The sequence below is a fragment of the Barbus barbus genome (genome assembly GCF_936440315.1).
Source record: "Barbus barbus genome assembly, chromosome: 29".
Lineage (NCBI taxonomy): Eukaryota > Metazoa > Chordata > Actinopteri > Cypriniformes > Cyprinidae > Barbus > Barbus barbus.
The window spans coordinates 18,738,509-18,755,583 of record NC_136757.1 but is presented as its reverse complement, the minus strand read 5'-3'; the positions used below and the strand labels follow the sequence as shown (position 1 = coordinate 18,755,583).

Sequence of the window (17,075 nt, the reverse complement as noted above, 5' to 3'; positions counted from 1 at the left end):
TAAAGCAGGGGTGTGTCCTCACTCCCACCTTGTTTGGCATCTATTTCTCGGCTGTGCTGCGACGGGCGTTTCCGGATCCAGGTGGGGTTCTGCTGCACACCAGGTGTGATGGCAACTCGCTTGTCTGAGGGCCAGAACCAGGGTGAAGCGCGTCCTTGTGCGCGAGTTGCTCTACGCAGACGACGCTACCTTCGTGGCTCACACTGAACAAGAAAAGGAGATGGGCAATTCTTTTGCCGCGGCCTGTACAGAGTTCGGACTCACCATAAGCCTCAATAAGACAGTGGTGATGGCTCAGAACGTTCCTGCTCCCCCTCACGTCACCATCAACGACACAGTGCTGTCGGTTGTCGAGAAATTTGTCTATCTCGGCTCAACTCTGACAACAAACAACAGCCTTGATGCTGAACTGAATACCAGGATCGGTCGGGCCTCAACAACCTTTGGGCGACTTCAGTCTCGTGTCTGGAACAACAGCCACCTTTCTCTCAAAGTAAAGGTGCGCGTATATGAATCCTGTGTGCTCTCTGTTCTACTGTGTGGAAGCGAAACGTGGCCTACATACCAGCTGGAGGAGCACAAGCTTAATGCTTTTCACTTCCGTTGTCTACGACAGATCCTTGGCCTGTCATGGCAGGATTGGGTCCCGAACACCACCGTGCTGAAGCTCACTAACAGCAGTGACATGTACACCGCGATCCGGAGGAGACGTCTTAGATGGATCGGCCATGTGCGTCGTATGCCGGATGAACGTATCCCAAAGTCTATCTTCCATGGGGAGTTAGCTGCTGGACACCGCCGTCGTGGCCGACCCAAGCTCCGCTTTAAGGATGTCATGCGGGACATGAATGTCTTTAACATCAACCCTGACCGATGGCATCATATTGCGGAAGACAGGGCAGCTTGGCGGTCTGCGCTGACAGAGGGCACGACTCTGTCATGCCAAGCTTACATCAGCTTTTGCACAGAAAGACGGCATGTTAGACATCGTTTAGATCGGCGCTTGCGCTGCGAAAGGCCTTGATGATGCCTGCTAGTTTGTAAACACACAGTAGGACAATTTGTCATGTGTTCGTTATGTGCCATGTAATTCTGGGGAACACACAATCCTGGGAGCATGAAAATGACTCTCTCTGACCCATCAGACAATGATTAGCTTACACTACAGATACAAAAAATACTTCACATACAAATCAGTCATTGTTTGAGGTTTTTTTTTTTTTTTTCTCTCCAGCTAAAACAATCACATCTTTCTCCTTCTGTGCCAGTATCAAGTCATGTCCAACAGTTTGAATGCTTTACAAAACAATACTATATAAATTAAACACATTATTGTAAATAAAATACATTTCAGCATGTATTCAACTGGATTTAAAAAAAATATTATTATTATTATTTTTTTTATTATTTTTTTTTTGCAGATATGTTTTCAGACTAGTAATCTCAGGTTTGTCAAATTTTCATGAAACTTAACCAACTAACTAAGCAGTGTTCGGAGAGCTGAAGCATGTTTAAAGATTGAAAGTATATCAAGCTCAAACTCAGTTTATTACAGCCACTGAATACCTGTAATAATATCTTAACAATGGGATACATTGTATCAAAGAATTGTACACAATCAGTCCTTTGCAAGTCACATGCTTTATTCATTACTGTTGCCTCTCCTCTCAATAGATTGGTCTGCAGCTGTGAGAAACATCTTATTCCTTTAAAGTAAGTTCTTTACTTATGCTTTTGTTTTGGGAAAATGGTTTTAATGAATATATTCACTGCTTGTCAAGTTGATGGTAATGCCAAATATACATTTTTAGGATCTTGAGAAGAAAGAAATTGTGTTCTTGTCGAAGCAGCTGCTTTTAAAATAGCATTGTTTATGGGTTTTAAAAGAATTGCTGTTGAATTGAAAGTTCTCTGAAATATCAGTAAAAGGTCAAAGTTTCCTTTTAAAACCTATTCACAAAGCTGCTGAGAGCAACTTTTACTAAGAAATGGAAAGAAATCTTAGGCTAAGAGAAAGGGCGTGGTTGACCTTATTGCTATGGAAGATGTCAACAAGATTACTAACTATGCCCAGGGATTGGCAGATGGGGGCTGGCTATCTGCCAGTGATTTAGTCATAGAAATACTGTAGGAGGAATCATATATTCAAATGAGAATCTAAAATATCACTATTAACTCTTTACAATAAGGTCTCATTTGATGACATTATTTAATGTATTAACTAACATGAACTAACAATGAACAATAGATTTAACACTTTACCTTTATTAATGTTAAAAATGTTAATGTTCATGTTAGTTTACAGTGCATTAGCTAATGATAACAGATACAACTTTTGATTGAAATTTTTAGATTAGCATTACTAAGATTAATAAATGCTATAGAAGTATTGTTAATTGTTAGTTCATGTTAACTTATCTGATGTTAATAAATGAAACCTTGGCTAATAAAGTTTTTGAAAGCATGTGAATACTGAATGTCAACATTAAATGACGTGTTTACATGAAAAAACGTATTAAACAATATTCAATAGTTTATTCAAAACTTTCTATTTTTTACTGAAATCTCTGCTATTTGGGTCATTTACTGTTTTTTCCCCACTCCACAGAAAATGAAAACCACCAGAAAATGATCAGAACCTGCCAAATTCAACACAGAGAAGTGCTTCTGAAGTCTGATAGAAAGACTAAATCCAGTATCAGCTCTTTGCACAGATACACTGAGTTGACCCATTTTACATCTTTATGAAAATGCAACTTTTGTTGATTATTTTATATATTGTTTCTTTTGCCTTTCTGTACATAAAACAAGCTTATTGTGTCTGTGCCAGTGCTGAATATGAGATTAACGGACATTGTTGCTCTATGTGTGCACCTGGTAAGTGAATACTTCACAGTATAATAAAAGAGAATCACTTTAGTTTTTAGTCCAGTTAGTAGTATTGTTTACAAGGAGAAATGCAAGATGGGACTCGGGGCTAAGAAAAACTTTCATAGAAAAGTTTGCATTGTAAAAAGTAATCTCCTAATATCCTATATACTTTTTAAAGGTAGTCGTGTTTTATGGCATTGCACAGTGGATACCAGCACGACTTGTGTATCCTGTAGTGCATCCACGTACACCGATGAACCTAATGGGCTTGAAATGTGCTTTTCCTGCTCTACCTGTAATGCAGGTGATGGTTTTACCTTATATTTAGCGGAGAGTTCAGGATACCCAAATGTATACAATCATTTAACATGCTTCATTATTCAATAATAAATATTGTGTTTCAATATATGTAGGTTTAAGGACACAGAAGGCCTGTACACGGTTATCAAATACCGTTTGTGAGCCACTAAAAGGATTCTTCTGTGCGATCAGAGAAAAGGGCAGCTGTAAATTAGCTGTTAAACATTCTCAATGTAATCCTGGAGAATACATCCAACAAAAAGGTGCGGATTTTCTCATTTTTGGTGTAGATGTTACTAAAGCGAGTGCACAAATCATTGGCAAATGCTACTCACAAGTTACTTGTATATTAGAATTGGCAGAAAAGAACACAAAATAATTACTAAACTAGACCTTATTTAATATATTTAATTTGCTATACACAGTTTTTTGTGATGAAAATGCTACAGCTATCTCTAGGATCATAGTTTTTGGTACTATGCAAACAAAGTATTACACAGGAACCTATTTTTTGTGAATTGTTTGAAAAATTAAACCTTATTGTCAAATGTTACCAATTTTAGAATAATTGACTAGAATTATGTACTGTTCACACTGGGTCATTCTTAATATTGAAAAAACATAATGTTAAAAGCTAAACATCGAATACTTAGTGTGAAAACCCCTGTAGTGTTTTGAATTGAATTTAAGATGAGTGAATTTCTGAAACAGTTAATGTTCAAATAACTCGGTGTCCTAACATCTTAACAGGAACAGCAAGCACTGATACGGTGTGTGGTGAATGCACAAATGGCACCTACTCTGATGGTACTTTCACAGCTTGTCAGCCACATACAACGTGAGTAGATTTACATTAAGTTTTATATTAATTCCCATTCTAATAGATCTGGACTTGCTAACATCACACTGTTGCATATCTACAGATGTCAGAGTATGGGTCGTAAACAGATAGAAACAGGAACAACGTCATCTGATGCTGAATGTGAACGTACTCCAAATGGTCTTGTTGTTGGAATCATAACCGGTGTTGTAGTCGTTCTTGTTCTTGTTATTGTTGTTATTGGTGTCTCAGTAACCCAGTTTGTCATATTCAAACACAAGCCTAAGGCTCGTCTAGGGATAAGGTAATGCTTTGACAGTTTTCCCCCATTATAATGTACTTAACATTCATCTGATTAATGGAATTTTTATACCGCTTTAATATTTCAGGTCCGTCCAGGTCCAAAATGTTGGTGGAAGGCTCTTAAAATACTTACATAATCCATGGACTTAATGTTACTTATTACATTTCAACCAGTCAAAGTGAAACAAAAAGAAAAACTTTGTCACTGAGCGTGAGAAAACTATGCACACGTGTTCTCTTGCCTATATAATAAAATGTATTAACATTATACAGTACAGATTAAACACTGTAAAGGATTACAAGAAGAGGACAATGTAATATCATAAAAATAATTATTCTTAAGTTGTAAAACTGAAATGGATATCAACTCACTCGCTATAACCATGATAAAGTTTATAACTCATTCATTAGTAATTTTGACACTACTTGCATGATATGTTGAAATTAGAGCACAATAACAGTACTTGTGAATCATTTTTGTGACATGACTTATATTTGAAAATATATTAAAAATCTATATTTTTCCCAATTTGAATCTGAATCTTTGTATATGTTCTAAATGTATTTTTTACTCCATTTTATATTTGTAAATACCAAAAATATATATCTTATACTGTCACACTATTTGCCTCGTAATACTGTACATCACCCATTATACGTTTAGAAATATTTCTCATTCAGACATGTTGTGTACCAACTGTTACCTTCAAAATGTTTCATGGTTGAGGTTCACTGCGAAAATAGGTCATTTCAGCTAGCAAAAGTCTTAATCACTTTATTATTCACAGTAAATAGGCCTATGCTTTTTGTACAGTGGCCGAGAGAGCTCAAAACGCTGCAACAAAAAAATAAGGAAACAACTTTATAACTTTATACAGAAATGTGTTGCAAATAGCAAAAACACAACAGAAATGTTTCAAGAGGATCCCTACCATAGACATATAGCCGCCCCATTCGACTGCTCCAAGCACGTAGACGCATCCGCCTTCTTGCAACGGTCATCTTGACTTCACTCACCATAATAATCATGAATATTCGAAGATGCCACAATACTGCACAGCCGATGGATGAAAAACACATACACACACTTAACCAAATAATTTTAGCAGTTGTACATGCATTGATCAGTAAAACAATATGACTGCTTACTTTTGATACTTTTTCGACCAATTATTATTGCCTCATTATTACATGCATTTAATTTGTGCTAAAAGCTATTGTTCACTTATCTTAATTACCAAAAATATATAAATAAATCTTTAGCAGATGATTAACAAAATAATCATTACTGACAGCCCTAGTTAAAACATTTGAAAAGGAACCTGCATTGTTTTGAAATTTGTGATTAGAATAATATTTTCCTGTCATAAATTTTGTCATTGTTGATTTCTTGAAAATAATAGGCTACTAAAATTACTTAATCTCCTGAAAACAATATCGCATATAGTCTGATATTGTGAGCTAATGTATTCACACATTGTATAGTCAGCTGTGTTAAAGTTCTTACCACCATCAAAAGTAAAAGCTCAGAATGACATATTCCAGAATATTGTTTATAGATTATAATTAAATTTATGTGTTTATATTTGAAGTTGTTGTAAATAATTGTGAAGATAAAATAGAATTGCGACTTTGATGGTGTATAATTTGCCATCAATTCATTAATCTCCAAGAGAAAGTGAATGAATTCTTTTTTATTATTATTATTATGTTTGGAAACAGTGCAGAGATGACATTAATGACATACAACTTTGTATGCAATACACAATTTGTATCAAGGATATATTCAATGTCATCAGAACACAGGAAAGTAAAAGAAAAAAGTTAATGATTGATAATAAAGATAACAAAGAAAATAAGAAAACCTAGGGGAAAAAAACATGAGGGTAAGATATTAATTTATTGTGGTGGCGATGTACTTCTCTACGGCGTTGGTGTCACGCATCTGTGTTGCGACGTACTCCTTCTCACATGTAAAAAGCACATGACTGTCTCCTTTGGTTGGTAATCCATGGCACGACCCATCCCCCATAGTCCTTTGATAATTCTTTGTTGAACTATGCACCGCCTTCAGAAAGCATAAACCAGGGAGCAGGATTTTTTTCTTCGTTTCAAAAGAATTCCTCTCCGTACTACACTAACTTCCGCGGTAAGATTTTTTTTTGTTGATGAACTGAACCTCGCTGCTCTCAAGTATGAACCTACAGAGCTTGAAGACATCACAAGGTGGAGAGAAACCAATGTATCTATGACCAACAATCCACTACTTCATCTAATGTGTTGTTGAAACCAGCTGAGCTTATGAAGTCTGAAGGAGAAACATTTGACTGCATTCAAATAAACTTCTCTTGCACTTTATGTGAACATGATCAATTTAGGGATCATGTTATTCTTTGCTGCTACTTTGAACTTCAAACTGTGTTTCAGTGCATGTGCTCGTGCTGAATATGAGATGCATGGAGAATGCTGCCCCATGTGTGCACCAGGTACAGTATATATTGTTTAGCAGCAGTGTAGTGTGACACAAATAAATTATATATTTTTTTTTATTGTAATATTTAATTGTCCCATGAAGTGTCCCTTCAAAGAGATCTTTTAAAAAAATTTTAGGGAACCATGTGTATTGGCATTGTACCATAGACACGAGCACAACTTGTGTTCCATGCCCTGCATCATCTTACACTGATGAACCCAATCGGTTGGATAAATGCTTTCTCTGCTCTGTGTGTGATGCAGGTAAGTATGCATTTCAAAATGAAGATTTATAATACAGAAATGACTTATAGTATATTTGTTTATATAAGAAATTATTTTTCACAGGGCTAGGTCTAAGAATAACAGAAACTTGCACACGCTCTGCAGATACTATTTGTGAACCATTGGAGGGATTCTACTGCACTGAGCGAAAGAAAGACAGCTGTAGATTTGCTGTGAAGCACTCTGAATGTTACCCTGGACAATACGTCAAACAAACAGGTGAATATTTCAGAACACAGAGAAACAATGGCCATAGAGTGGAAGGACAGCTAGCTTTTCTAAAAACGTCGACTCAGAAACAAGAACACAATACCAGTAATACTTGTAACGACAAACTCCCATTAATACAGTCATTATCTTAATATCTTTACAGGAACAGTATTTACTGATACGGTTTGTGGTAACTGCATAGAAGGGACTTACTCTAATGGCTCTTTCACTGCCTGTCGACCACATTCAATGTGAGTGATTAACATAGATTCACGAGTGTTAAAAGATATTCTAATATTATCAGATATTCTAACAATGTTCACATTTATAGTTGTGAGATTAAAGGCCTTAAAGAAATAAAACCAGGAACAATGTCATCTGATGTGGAATGTGGGAAGTCAGTTCCAATTACTATCATTGTTGGAGTTGTTGTTGGAGTCACTGTTGGTGCTTTGGTGACTGCTGTTGGGATAAAAATATATTGCAAATTAAAACAGAAGAGACAGGCTTCTGACAGAAGTAAGGCTGTAATTATTACAAAAAAAATATATGTATAAAAATAAAATGTTATGGTGTTGTGCAAGTGATATGCTTTTTTTCAGTTTTTTGCTCAGTGCCAATACCAGAGAGTGATGGTCAGTGTAAACCAGTAAGTGAAAAATTAAACTGAGTGCATGGTATGATATTTATATTTTAATTAATATTATTAATAGTTGTAGTATTAAACATTTAGGTAGACAAAAATACAATTTAGTGCATTAAAAGGGTCATATCACAAGTGTAGCTTGGAGAGTGATCACATGGACAACAGAAGTGTAATAAATTCCCCAGAGGGCAGTTTATTGAATGAAAAGAGCAGGTAGCCTACTGTGAAACAGTGTACTGGTGTGCTCCAGTGCAGTAGATCCTAGCTGAGTAGCAAAGTGTCCGTGTGAGTGGGGTGACGTGCTGATCACAGGAAGCGTGAATCTACAAGATTTCCAGAACACAGCATTAGACTTGCTCTGGAGTTGAAGCTTGCTCTAGAGCAGTGCTTCCCAAACCTGTCCTGGAGGACCCCTAGCCCTGCGCATTTTGTATGTCTCCCTTATCTAACACACCTGATTCAACTCATCAGCTCATTAGTAGAGGCTGCAAGACATTGGCTGTGTCCAAATTCAGGGTCTGCATCCTCCTTAGGATCCTTCCTACCCGGTTGAAGGAGGAGGGATCCTCCGACGTCCGCAAAACCCGGAAGTTGGTGTTTGTGAATTTGGACAGCCTACCCTTCTTTCAGTTCCCTCCCTTACCCGTTGCTCATATCCTGTCGCCTAGCAACCGTGACAGCACCAAGCAAGAAGCGGGAAAATGGACAAACAAAGAGTTATTCTCCTAATTTTAATTCTTTTGGAAGAAATAAAGCAATTAAATAAATTAAATACTTTCTTTGCTCGTTGTCTGAGAGTTTTTTATATCAGACTACAAGACAGTCACATCCAGGTAAGCCATTATAGCCTATTTTTATTTGTTTTTAAGTATTCTACTAATTTCTCCTACAAATTCATTGAGCCGAAGCATAAACTTTAGCTTGTTTTGTCAGAGAAACTCCTCTCCCACTCCGCTACCGCTCGCTTCGTCCGCCATTACGCTCTGCCGAAAAGAATTATGGGATAGGTAGGACGGGAAAGGATCCACCACACCCATCCTTCCAATTCGGGGAAAAGGAGGACGTATTTGTGGGCCGCATTTGAAGGATCCTACGAATTTGGACAGCCTTCGTCGCGGCGCTGTGACGTAACATCCTTCAAATGAGTACTCCGAAGGATGCAGACCCTGAATTTGGACACAGCCATTGGGTGCTTCTCAATATCCCTCCTCGCTTCCTCACTCCTCCGTCCTCCATCCTATGACCCGGAAACCGATCGAGCTTAGCCATCTTGAAGGACATCTCAATTCTCTAATTGCACAGTGAGGAGGCGAGGAACGAGGAGTGAGGAGCCTTCCAAAGGAGCTATGAGCGAGGATACACAGGTGTATCCTATGCGGAAGTCTTTTTCATCGAAAAACCTGACGCACGTGTAAATTCTCCTCCCCCTTCTCATCTGTTGTAGTAATTTTTAATTTATATTTTACCTTTGCAATTTAAATAAACCATACATGTCATATATTTCAACAGGGCATCTTGCTTTATTAATGTTTATTTTGAAAGTCTTAAAAAACAAACTTTAACAACATAAGGGCAGATCCATTTTGCGCAGCTGATGACGCTCTAAAGTGATGCTAAAGGGAGCGAGGATATATAATTTCACTTGATTCAATTCCTCCATCCTCGCGTCTTTTATGTGCATCCTTCCCTCGTATCCTGAAGGGGTGGAGCTAAGATGCGAGGAAAGGACGCAAGGAAAGGAAACGAGGATGCACAAATAAGAATTGAGAAGCACCCATTGGCCGTTTCTCAATACCAAGTTCGCAGAGTCTGGACTTCCGTCCTTTCGAGTTTGGACTTGCCAAGTTCGACTCAGAAGAACGAACTCTCGAGGACGGGAGGACGAACTGAATTCTGGGTTATGGCCCGTATCAAGTCCGCACAAGTCACCTCTCGATGCATCCTCGGTAAAAGTGGCGGATCAAGAACACATCCGGGGATTTGAACTGGACTTGGCTAGATGTGAACTTTGAATTGGAACAGTACTTCGGCAGCGACTGATGACGTTTCACAAGTCCACAAGAACACAAGTACAGACAAGTACGCATATTGAGAAACGGCCTATAATTGGGTGTTTCTGATAAGGGTGACATACAAAATGTGCAGGGCAGGGGGTCCTCCAGGACAGGTTTGGGAAGCACTGCTCTAGTCTTCCTCCTCTTTCCCTCTGCTTAAAAGCTGTGCTGCTGATGGAATTCAGGTGTCAGTGATCAACACACACTCCACAGTGATTGCCGGCTCGCCACACTAGGAAACAAACTTTACATGTTATTATGGGATAAAAGAGTTGATTTTTGCATTTATTTGGTGGTCAGAAACTTGACCATTCTAGATAATAAGGCTATCCGACCATAGCACCCATTATTCTATAGCTCCAAATTAAAGAAATGAGCAGCTGAAATTTATTGTAAAAAATGCAACATTTCAGTCTGGGTAAAACCAGTTTTTATTACAGATTATATTGTAAACTCAGTATGATGTATGCTTTGCAAACAAACTGTAAACCCACAGATACCATCACAGCTGGCAAAGCACTCCTTTATAACATGAGTGGACAAAGCAAAGTAAAGAAATTTGGAAAACCCCTGCAAAAATTCTATAGATCAGGGGTCATCAAACTTGATCCTGGAGGGCCAGTGTCCTGCAGAGTTTAGCTCCAACTTGCCTCAACACACCTGCCTGGAAGTTTCAAGTATACCTAGTAAGAGCTTGATTAGCAGCTTCAGGTGTGTTTAATTAGGGTTGGAGCTAACCTCTACAAGGCCCTCCAGGACTGAACTTGGTGACCCCTGATATATATATTAGTTATATCATACTATTCTGGTATTGTGCTACGTGTCAATTTGAGTTGTTTTTAATGAAATTAACTTTTCACAGACACCACCAGACTCTGACTACTCTTATATTCAACACTAGAAGGTAAGAGCCTTCTACTTCTACAAAACCTTGCTCTAATAGAACAATCTCCAAGTTTCAGAACAGGCTTTTTAGCAGGTATTAAATATGTTTATTTGCTAAGTAAATGAATAGATTCAGTAAAGTCAATTAAAGAACTTGATTTTGCCTTCTTGAATGCTACCATTATGCTTTGCTAGAATATTTCAGTAAAGGCTTGATGCTAGTATAATAGGTGCAGATCAGTAATACTTCTGTCAGGACCACTATCGTCAAAGATGACTGACAATTAGCATACAGTTTGGATTGGTGGTATGGCTCCGTTCTGGGCAAGAACTCCCTGTGCATCCTTGCAGCCTAGCATGGATAAGAGCAGAGAGAGCAGCAATAACCCTCCCAGGGTAAACTGAACAGAACCAACATAAATGAATTGCAGATATCATAAATGTTCAATAATTTACAATGTTCAATGTAACATTTCAGAAATTAGTCTGATTCAAAGGAGAATCAGAAGGCCGAATTCTGACTGGATGAGAGGAGGAGATGGAGATGGAGGAGAGTAATTAGCTATTAAGCAATGCGAAAGCTGCTGATAAAACTGAAGGACCTTATATATATGGGTCCTGTGATGGGTGTCGCATTCCTATAGGTAGATGTGGATCAGCTGAGAGTCAGCTGATGTGAGCTTGACTAACATGACCTGCCAGAACTAACGCTATGCTTAATATCTTTTACTGGTTATGCAAGTTGCTTACAAGTTAGAGCAGGTTCATTTTTGTTCATCTAGCCCTGGTTGTTATTCCCACTTGGAATGAAGAGCTTTGAACTTTATATGAATGTGTTAACATCTGCCAAATGCACAAAAGTAAAATAATTATTCTGGGATTAATTTGTTATATCAGTTGTTTGGGTAAGTAAGAACCAGCAAAATGTAAACATACAAATTTGATACACCTTTATTACACAAAATTGTCATTTTGTCATTTCAGCCCTTTACATCAATCAGCTGCCTGTTCTGTTTCAAGTGAAGAGATGCAATGTGTGCCCTGATATTAAAAGAAATTTAATCTTGGTTTTAAGGAATCCAAAAGTTCTACCAAATAACCTGAAGACTCCATAAACAGCTGATGTGCAAATCTAAAGGGCTTCATGTTAAGTACCGCTTCTGTTCTGTGGAAAATGGTAAATGCAAGAGCTGTCAATCTGAGCGATCAATCCAATCCAAGCACGCTCTCGCTGTAAAGCAAGTCTATTTCATACCTGAGATCCACTTTCCATTGGTTGAACTTATATGACATTGGAACTCAAATGGAGATGGAAAACACTGGATCATCATTATAGTGAACCGACTGGATCCTGGATGCCTTACAGCTTTAGCAAATCAGCATGGAATTTCCATACCATGAGGATCACCTCAAGATCTACGCACTATGTTATGTTGTGTTTGGGTTTGCATTAGAGATGCACCGATTGCAGTTTTTTTATAAGTGTGACTTGCCGATATGGATTTTTGACGATTCTGATTTTCTAAACTATAATTGACAGCATATACAAACAAAAATCAATACTTTTTAAATGCAAAAAAAATTACATAATAAAAAATTATTAAACATTACAATTCCCTCAATCTGGACAAAGTTACAGATGTTCTCACTTAAACAACTCTCAAAATAAAGTGCTCTGTGACTAGAAAAAAAGTAGAAATAATTAACTGAAAAGGAGTTGCTGTACTATTTAACAAAACAGATGTCATTTCCCACGGTTTCTTAAATTGTCATTTTTCACTAACCTTATTAAATGTGTCATCTTTCACATCAAATTCTTACATTGTTTTTTTCTTTTCTTACATTGTACTCAACAAGTAAAGTCGTAACAATGATACCTTTGCAATTCATTTAATAGATTAATTAAAGCAGACAACTGGAAGTTGAAATGTATGCTTCAACTCACTGTGGTAATAAACATATCAATTTACACTGTTATTAGGGAATTAATACTTTATGATACATTTAAGGAATCACAATTTATTGATTACTGAATCTATGAATCATATAGAATGTTCATTAGTTGCTGATAATGTGAATGTCTTATAGTCTCTTGCTCGAGACTAAAAAAACGATTTGAAAGCGTACAGAGCCGCGGAAGATGCTGTTTCTCAAGCAACAACTTTAAGTGGGGGTGGGGATAAAGAATAGTGCTATAATAACCCCTACAAACACAACTCATTAAATACACTATAAACACTTTAAAAGAGACAGGCATGTAGATGTTTGTGAAGGATATTCTCTCTGTTTTGGAGGGATGATAATTTTTAGATCATATCCTATTTTTTGCATTAACATTTGTTAATACTTTACACTGAAAAATGTTTTACACTATCGGGTGGATAATTTTATCAGTTGCTTAATAATCATGCAACAATACGTATTACTGTTATATTTTTTAATAACATTGCTATATATATGATGACTTTGTCTAGTGCTCTAATGAATATTTTTAGCATGTGAAAATTGAACTACTACTATGAATGACATAACATAGACTTCTTCATGGCTAGTGTTTGCATAGGCTATATCATTTAATCTGCAATAGACACGAGCGGGGGGGGGGGGGGGGTGCTTGAGCACCTGCCCCTTTTCCCCTTGATGCCCAAAGTGCCCTTTTGTCAAGGCAATTTTTTATTTTATTTTTTGTAATTAAACACCCTTTTGTGAAGGCCTGCCCAATCTAACTATTAGTAAAATTAATTAATAATAGTTTAGCCATAAATTAAATTATCCACATGATGACCTTTCACCTGGGCCCGGTTTTTCAAAAGGTTTAATCCGGATAAAATTGATCCGGATTTATTAATCCTTTTTTTTGCGATCCGTGATCACGTAATCCAACTTACTTTTGAGCCAGTTTTTCAAAGCAACATCGGATTGGATCAATCTGATCCGGATAGGAACTTTTCAGGATCACCAAATCTGGATAACCAGTGCTCAAACAGGATAGGAAATCACAATGTAGAACTAAAGATATGTAAAGAGCAACAAGGGACGCAATAGTTAGACACTATTTCCGATTTGGATTTGTTTTGGATTTCAAGAATCAGTGATTGCCATTCTTTGCATTTTTTTGGTTATTCGGTCATCATTGCATGCATCACTAATAAATATTCTAAAAACAAAAATATTTTCGATTGTGATGAATATATATATCAATTAGTGACAGAATAAAATTTATTGTTTTTGGTCAATTTTGACAGCTGTTTGGGGGATTATTTTATGAGGCCAAACTCTTTCTACTTTGCTGTAGGCCTATACTGAAAGGCTGAATACGTTAAAGCCTACCTAATCACTGTAGCCTGACGGATGAACAAATAAAATTAAAACCTTATGAATAAATGTCTTGTAAGATACTGCATGATCCAAATATAGTATTATTTGATACATTTTTAAAGTTTTCATTACATTTTGGGCATGAAATCCACGCTGAATCCACCCTTCTGATGGGATCAGTTTAATCCAGATTTTTTTGGATCAAAGTGATCCAAATCCTACAAAAAAGTTCTGAAAAACCCAAACTAAAGGTTTGATCCGGATCAAAACCAAGATTGGATTACGTGATCTAATCCGATTATGTAATCCGTTTTTTCTTTTGAAAAAACCCTTTTCAAGATTTGATCCAATCCGTTATCCAAAATCCTAGTGGATTACTTTTGAAAAACCGGGGCCTGACTTCCCTCATGTTCAGACACCAGGATGCCATCAATAACATCCGCGGCTGCTGGTAAGTGGAGTTCTCAGTTGTGTGCTTGTAAATTTATTAGGGATTTAACGATTACCGGTTTAACGATAAATCATGATAAAATTCCCCACGGTTAGTATTACCGTTTCATAGTTTAATTATCATTAAAACCGTATTGGATTACCACGATCTGAGCAACTCACGATAAATAAATACTGTCCAGCATAAAGCAGAGTGTAACAGTCTCACGAGCGCACGGCAGCAGAGTAGTTTCATTCTGAGTAAAAACAGGGCGGAAAAGCTGGGAGGTTTTAAAAGACTGCTGAGGGAATTATACAAATGAATATATCAGTGAATTAATTATATGAATGTACCTCTGAAAGTTCTGACTGTCTTCAGAAACGATTCAATGGCATTTTGTGTTCATCTTAGCTCCATGTAATACCTAAAGGAAGTGTTTTTAAACACAATACTGCTTTGTTCGCGGAGTTCACGGGAATCAGCTGTAATTCAGCTTTTCCGTATAAAGCGCCACCTGCTGTCAGAGAGTGGATTTACAGACACTTATTTACATTCAGCCTGTGTGCAGTTTCTGTCTGGCCAAAAAACGGACTAAATTTGCATGCCCTGCTGTAAATTTTGACCGGTTGATGAAAAACAAGCTTATGTGGATTCTACACATTTAAACAATTCAGATAAGCTATATAGAATTATTTATGGAGCAGATAAGTGGATAGAGAGTTGGAATTGTAACCTGAATAACCAACACTCTCTCCTCCCTCAATACCACGACTGAGGTGAGACCCTTGAGCAAGGCACCGAACCCCCAACTGCTCCCCGGGCGCCGCAGCATTGGCTGCCCACTGCTCCGGGTGTATGTTCACTACTGTGTGTACATTTGGATGGGTTAAATGCAGAGCACAAATTCCAAGTATGGGTCACCATACTTGGCCACACACCACTTCCCCCCTCCCCTTCCCCTTATTAATCAATTATCATTTTGACTTAACTCTTTTCTTTAAAGGCTGAAATGTGAGGTTTACCTCTATATGAAACTTTTTCAAAGCTTTATTTGAACATTTACATTATTTATTTGAACATGCTATTAAACTGGTGTCAGTCAAGTTGTCATTTAAAATCCAGACCTCATTGGTCATGTTATTGTTTTAGTGATTATGCAAACAAAAAGTCATTTTATTTGCTGTTTGTTGATTTTTAAGTATAAAACTTGAAGTGATTTATGTGTCGGTACTTTTTGAACATCTCCAGCACATTTTAACAATACCGTGATAATTTTGGTCACTATAATCGTGATGAGAAATTTTCATACCGTTACATCCCTAACTTATATTATTGAATTATTATTATTTTACGAGAACAGTGTGAAGAGATCATGCACAGCTGTTGTTTATATTGCTGTGTGTAGCCTGTGGTGTGGAAGCAAGGTTAGCTGCAGCAAGGGGCTACAATATTTTTGTTCAATGTTTTCCTAATGACAATTTTATGACTGGTTTATAGGAAGTAATATTTTGAGGAATTTGTCTGGTTACCAAAATTCATCAAAACAGAAGAAAGCAAGTTAGGTTTGGAACGACATGAGGAGAGTAAATCATGACAGAATCTTCATTTCTTTGGGTGTACTATCCCTTATGTGTTCAAAGTGATTTCAGCAGTGGTGGGCTCATGGATGTGGGTGTTATCGAGCATTTACAGTAGGCTTATTTACAAAACTGGTCAGAACGTTATGTAAAGAGATCGAAATGAAGGGGAAAAAACTAATATAAAAATATAGGCTAATAATAATAATGTAATAATATAATAATAATATACAAATATTACGGAAAAACGATCAGTTAATGGACACACACAGCTAGCAAGACTGTGGGATGGATAAAAATGTTTTCTTGTAGGTCTATTTTATTTGATGTACTTTATGTAATATTTAGCCTATTCATGATAAACTTGCTGTGTACATCGCGTGCCTACAGCCCGGTAGCCTATGGTCAATATAATAGTTTAATTATTATATTAGTCTTGTTCCATGGAAGTCGGCTCCATTTTGCCCAGGTAGATTCCACCACTCCGTACTTGGCTTTCAGACTGTTAACTTCAGCACTCATGAAATCGATTGCTTCCTTCACAGGGGCGTGTCTACGTGGTGGCCAGGGGTGGCGTGGCCCCTCTGAAATTTTAACTGCATCTGGCGTATCTTGGCATGTGTAGGCAGCTGCCTAGGGCCGCTTTCTTCTCTTCTTTATTAATTTTAGGCATTTTAGCGTGATCTCTAAATGACAGATGTCGAGAGCGCATAATGTTACGCGATCATGTAATCACGAATCTCTCCACTCGCAAGCGGATTTCCTTCACTTGCACAAAACTGGACGTGTGCTTTTAAATCTCCATTGTTCTTTTATGAATTGGCTCGGGTCTCACTCAGATATTGTGTGTATGCTCAAACGTTATCCTCGCATCACTGAAGACCAGAAAAGCTTTTTTTTCCTA

General features: G+C 37.3%; 2 protein-coding genes across 2 annotated transcripts in view; both read left to right on the top strand.

Moving 5' to 3' along the window:
• Window positions 1-17,075, top strand: part of LOC306849709 (uncharacterized protein) — a 919,849-nt gene that overhangs the window by 746,415 nt on the left and 156,359 nt on the right. The window lies entirely within an intron of this gene.
• On the top strand, window positions 6,339-12,657 carry LOC306849035 (tumor necrosis factor receptor superfamily member 5-like). The gene is made up of 8 exons (XM_079383887.1): window positions 6,339-6,780; window positions 6,905-7,030; window positions 7,115-7,270; window positions 7,425-7,512; window positions 7,593-7,780; window positions 7,864-7,910; window positions 10,824-10,865; window positions 11,831-12,657. Exons 1-7 carry the CDS (start codon window positions 6,660-6,662, stop codon window positions 10,860-10,862), a joined length of 765 nt encoding a protein of 254 aa, XP_079240013.1. The 5' UTR covers window positions 6,339-6,659; the 3' UTR covers window positions 10,863-10,865; window positions 11,831-12,657.

Coding starts and splice junctions, on each gene's coding strand:
- LOC306849035 (XM_079383887.1), top strand. CDS start 6,660: ATGATCAATTTAGGGATCATGTTATTCTTTGCTGCTACTTTGAACTTC. Junction 6,781..6,904: donor CTGCCCCATGTGTGCACCAG/GTACAGTATATA, acceptor AAAAAATTTTAG/GGAACCATGTGTATTGGCAT. Junction 7,911..10,823: donor GTGATGGTCAGTGTAAACCA/GTAAGTGAAAAA, acceptor AACTTTTCACAG/ACACCACCAGACTCTGACTA.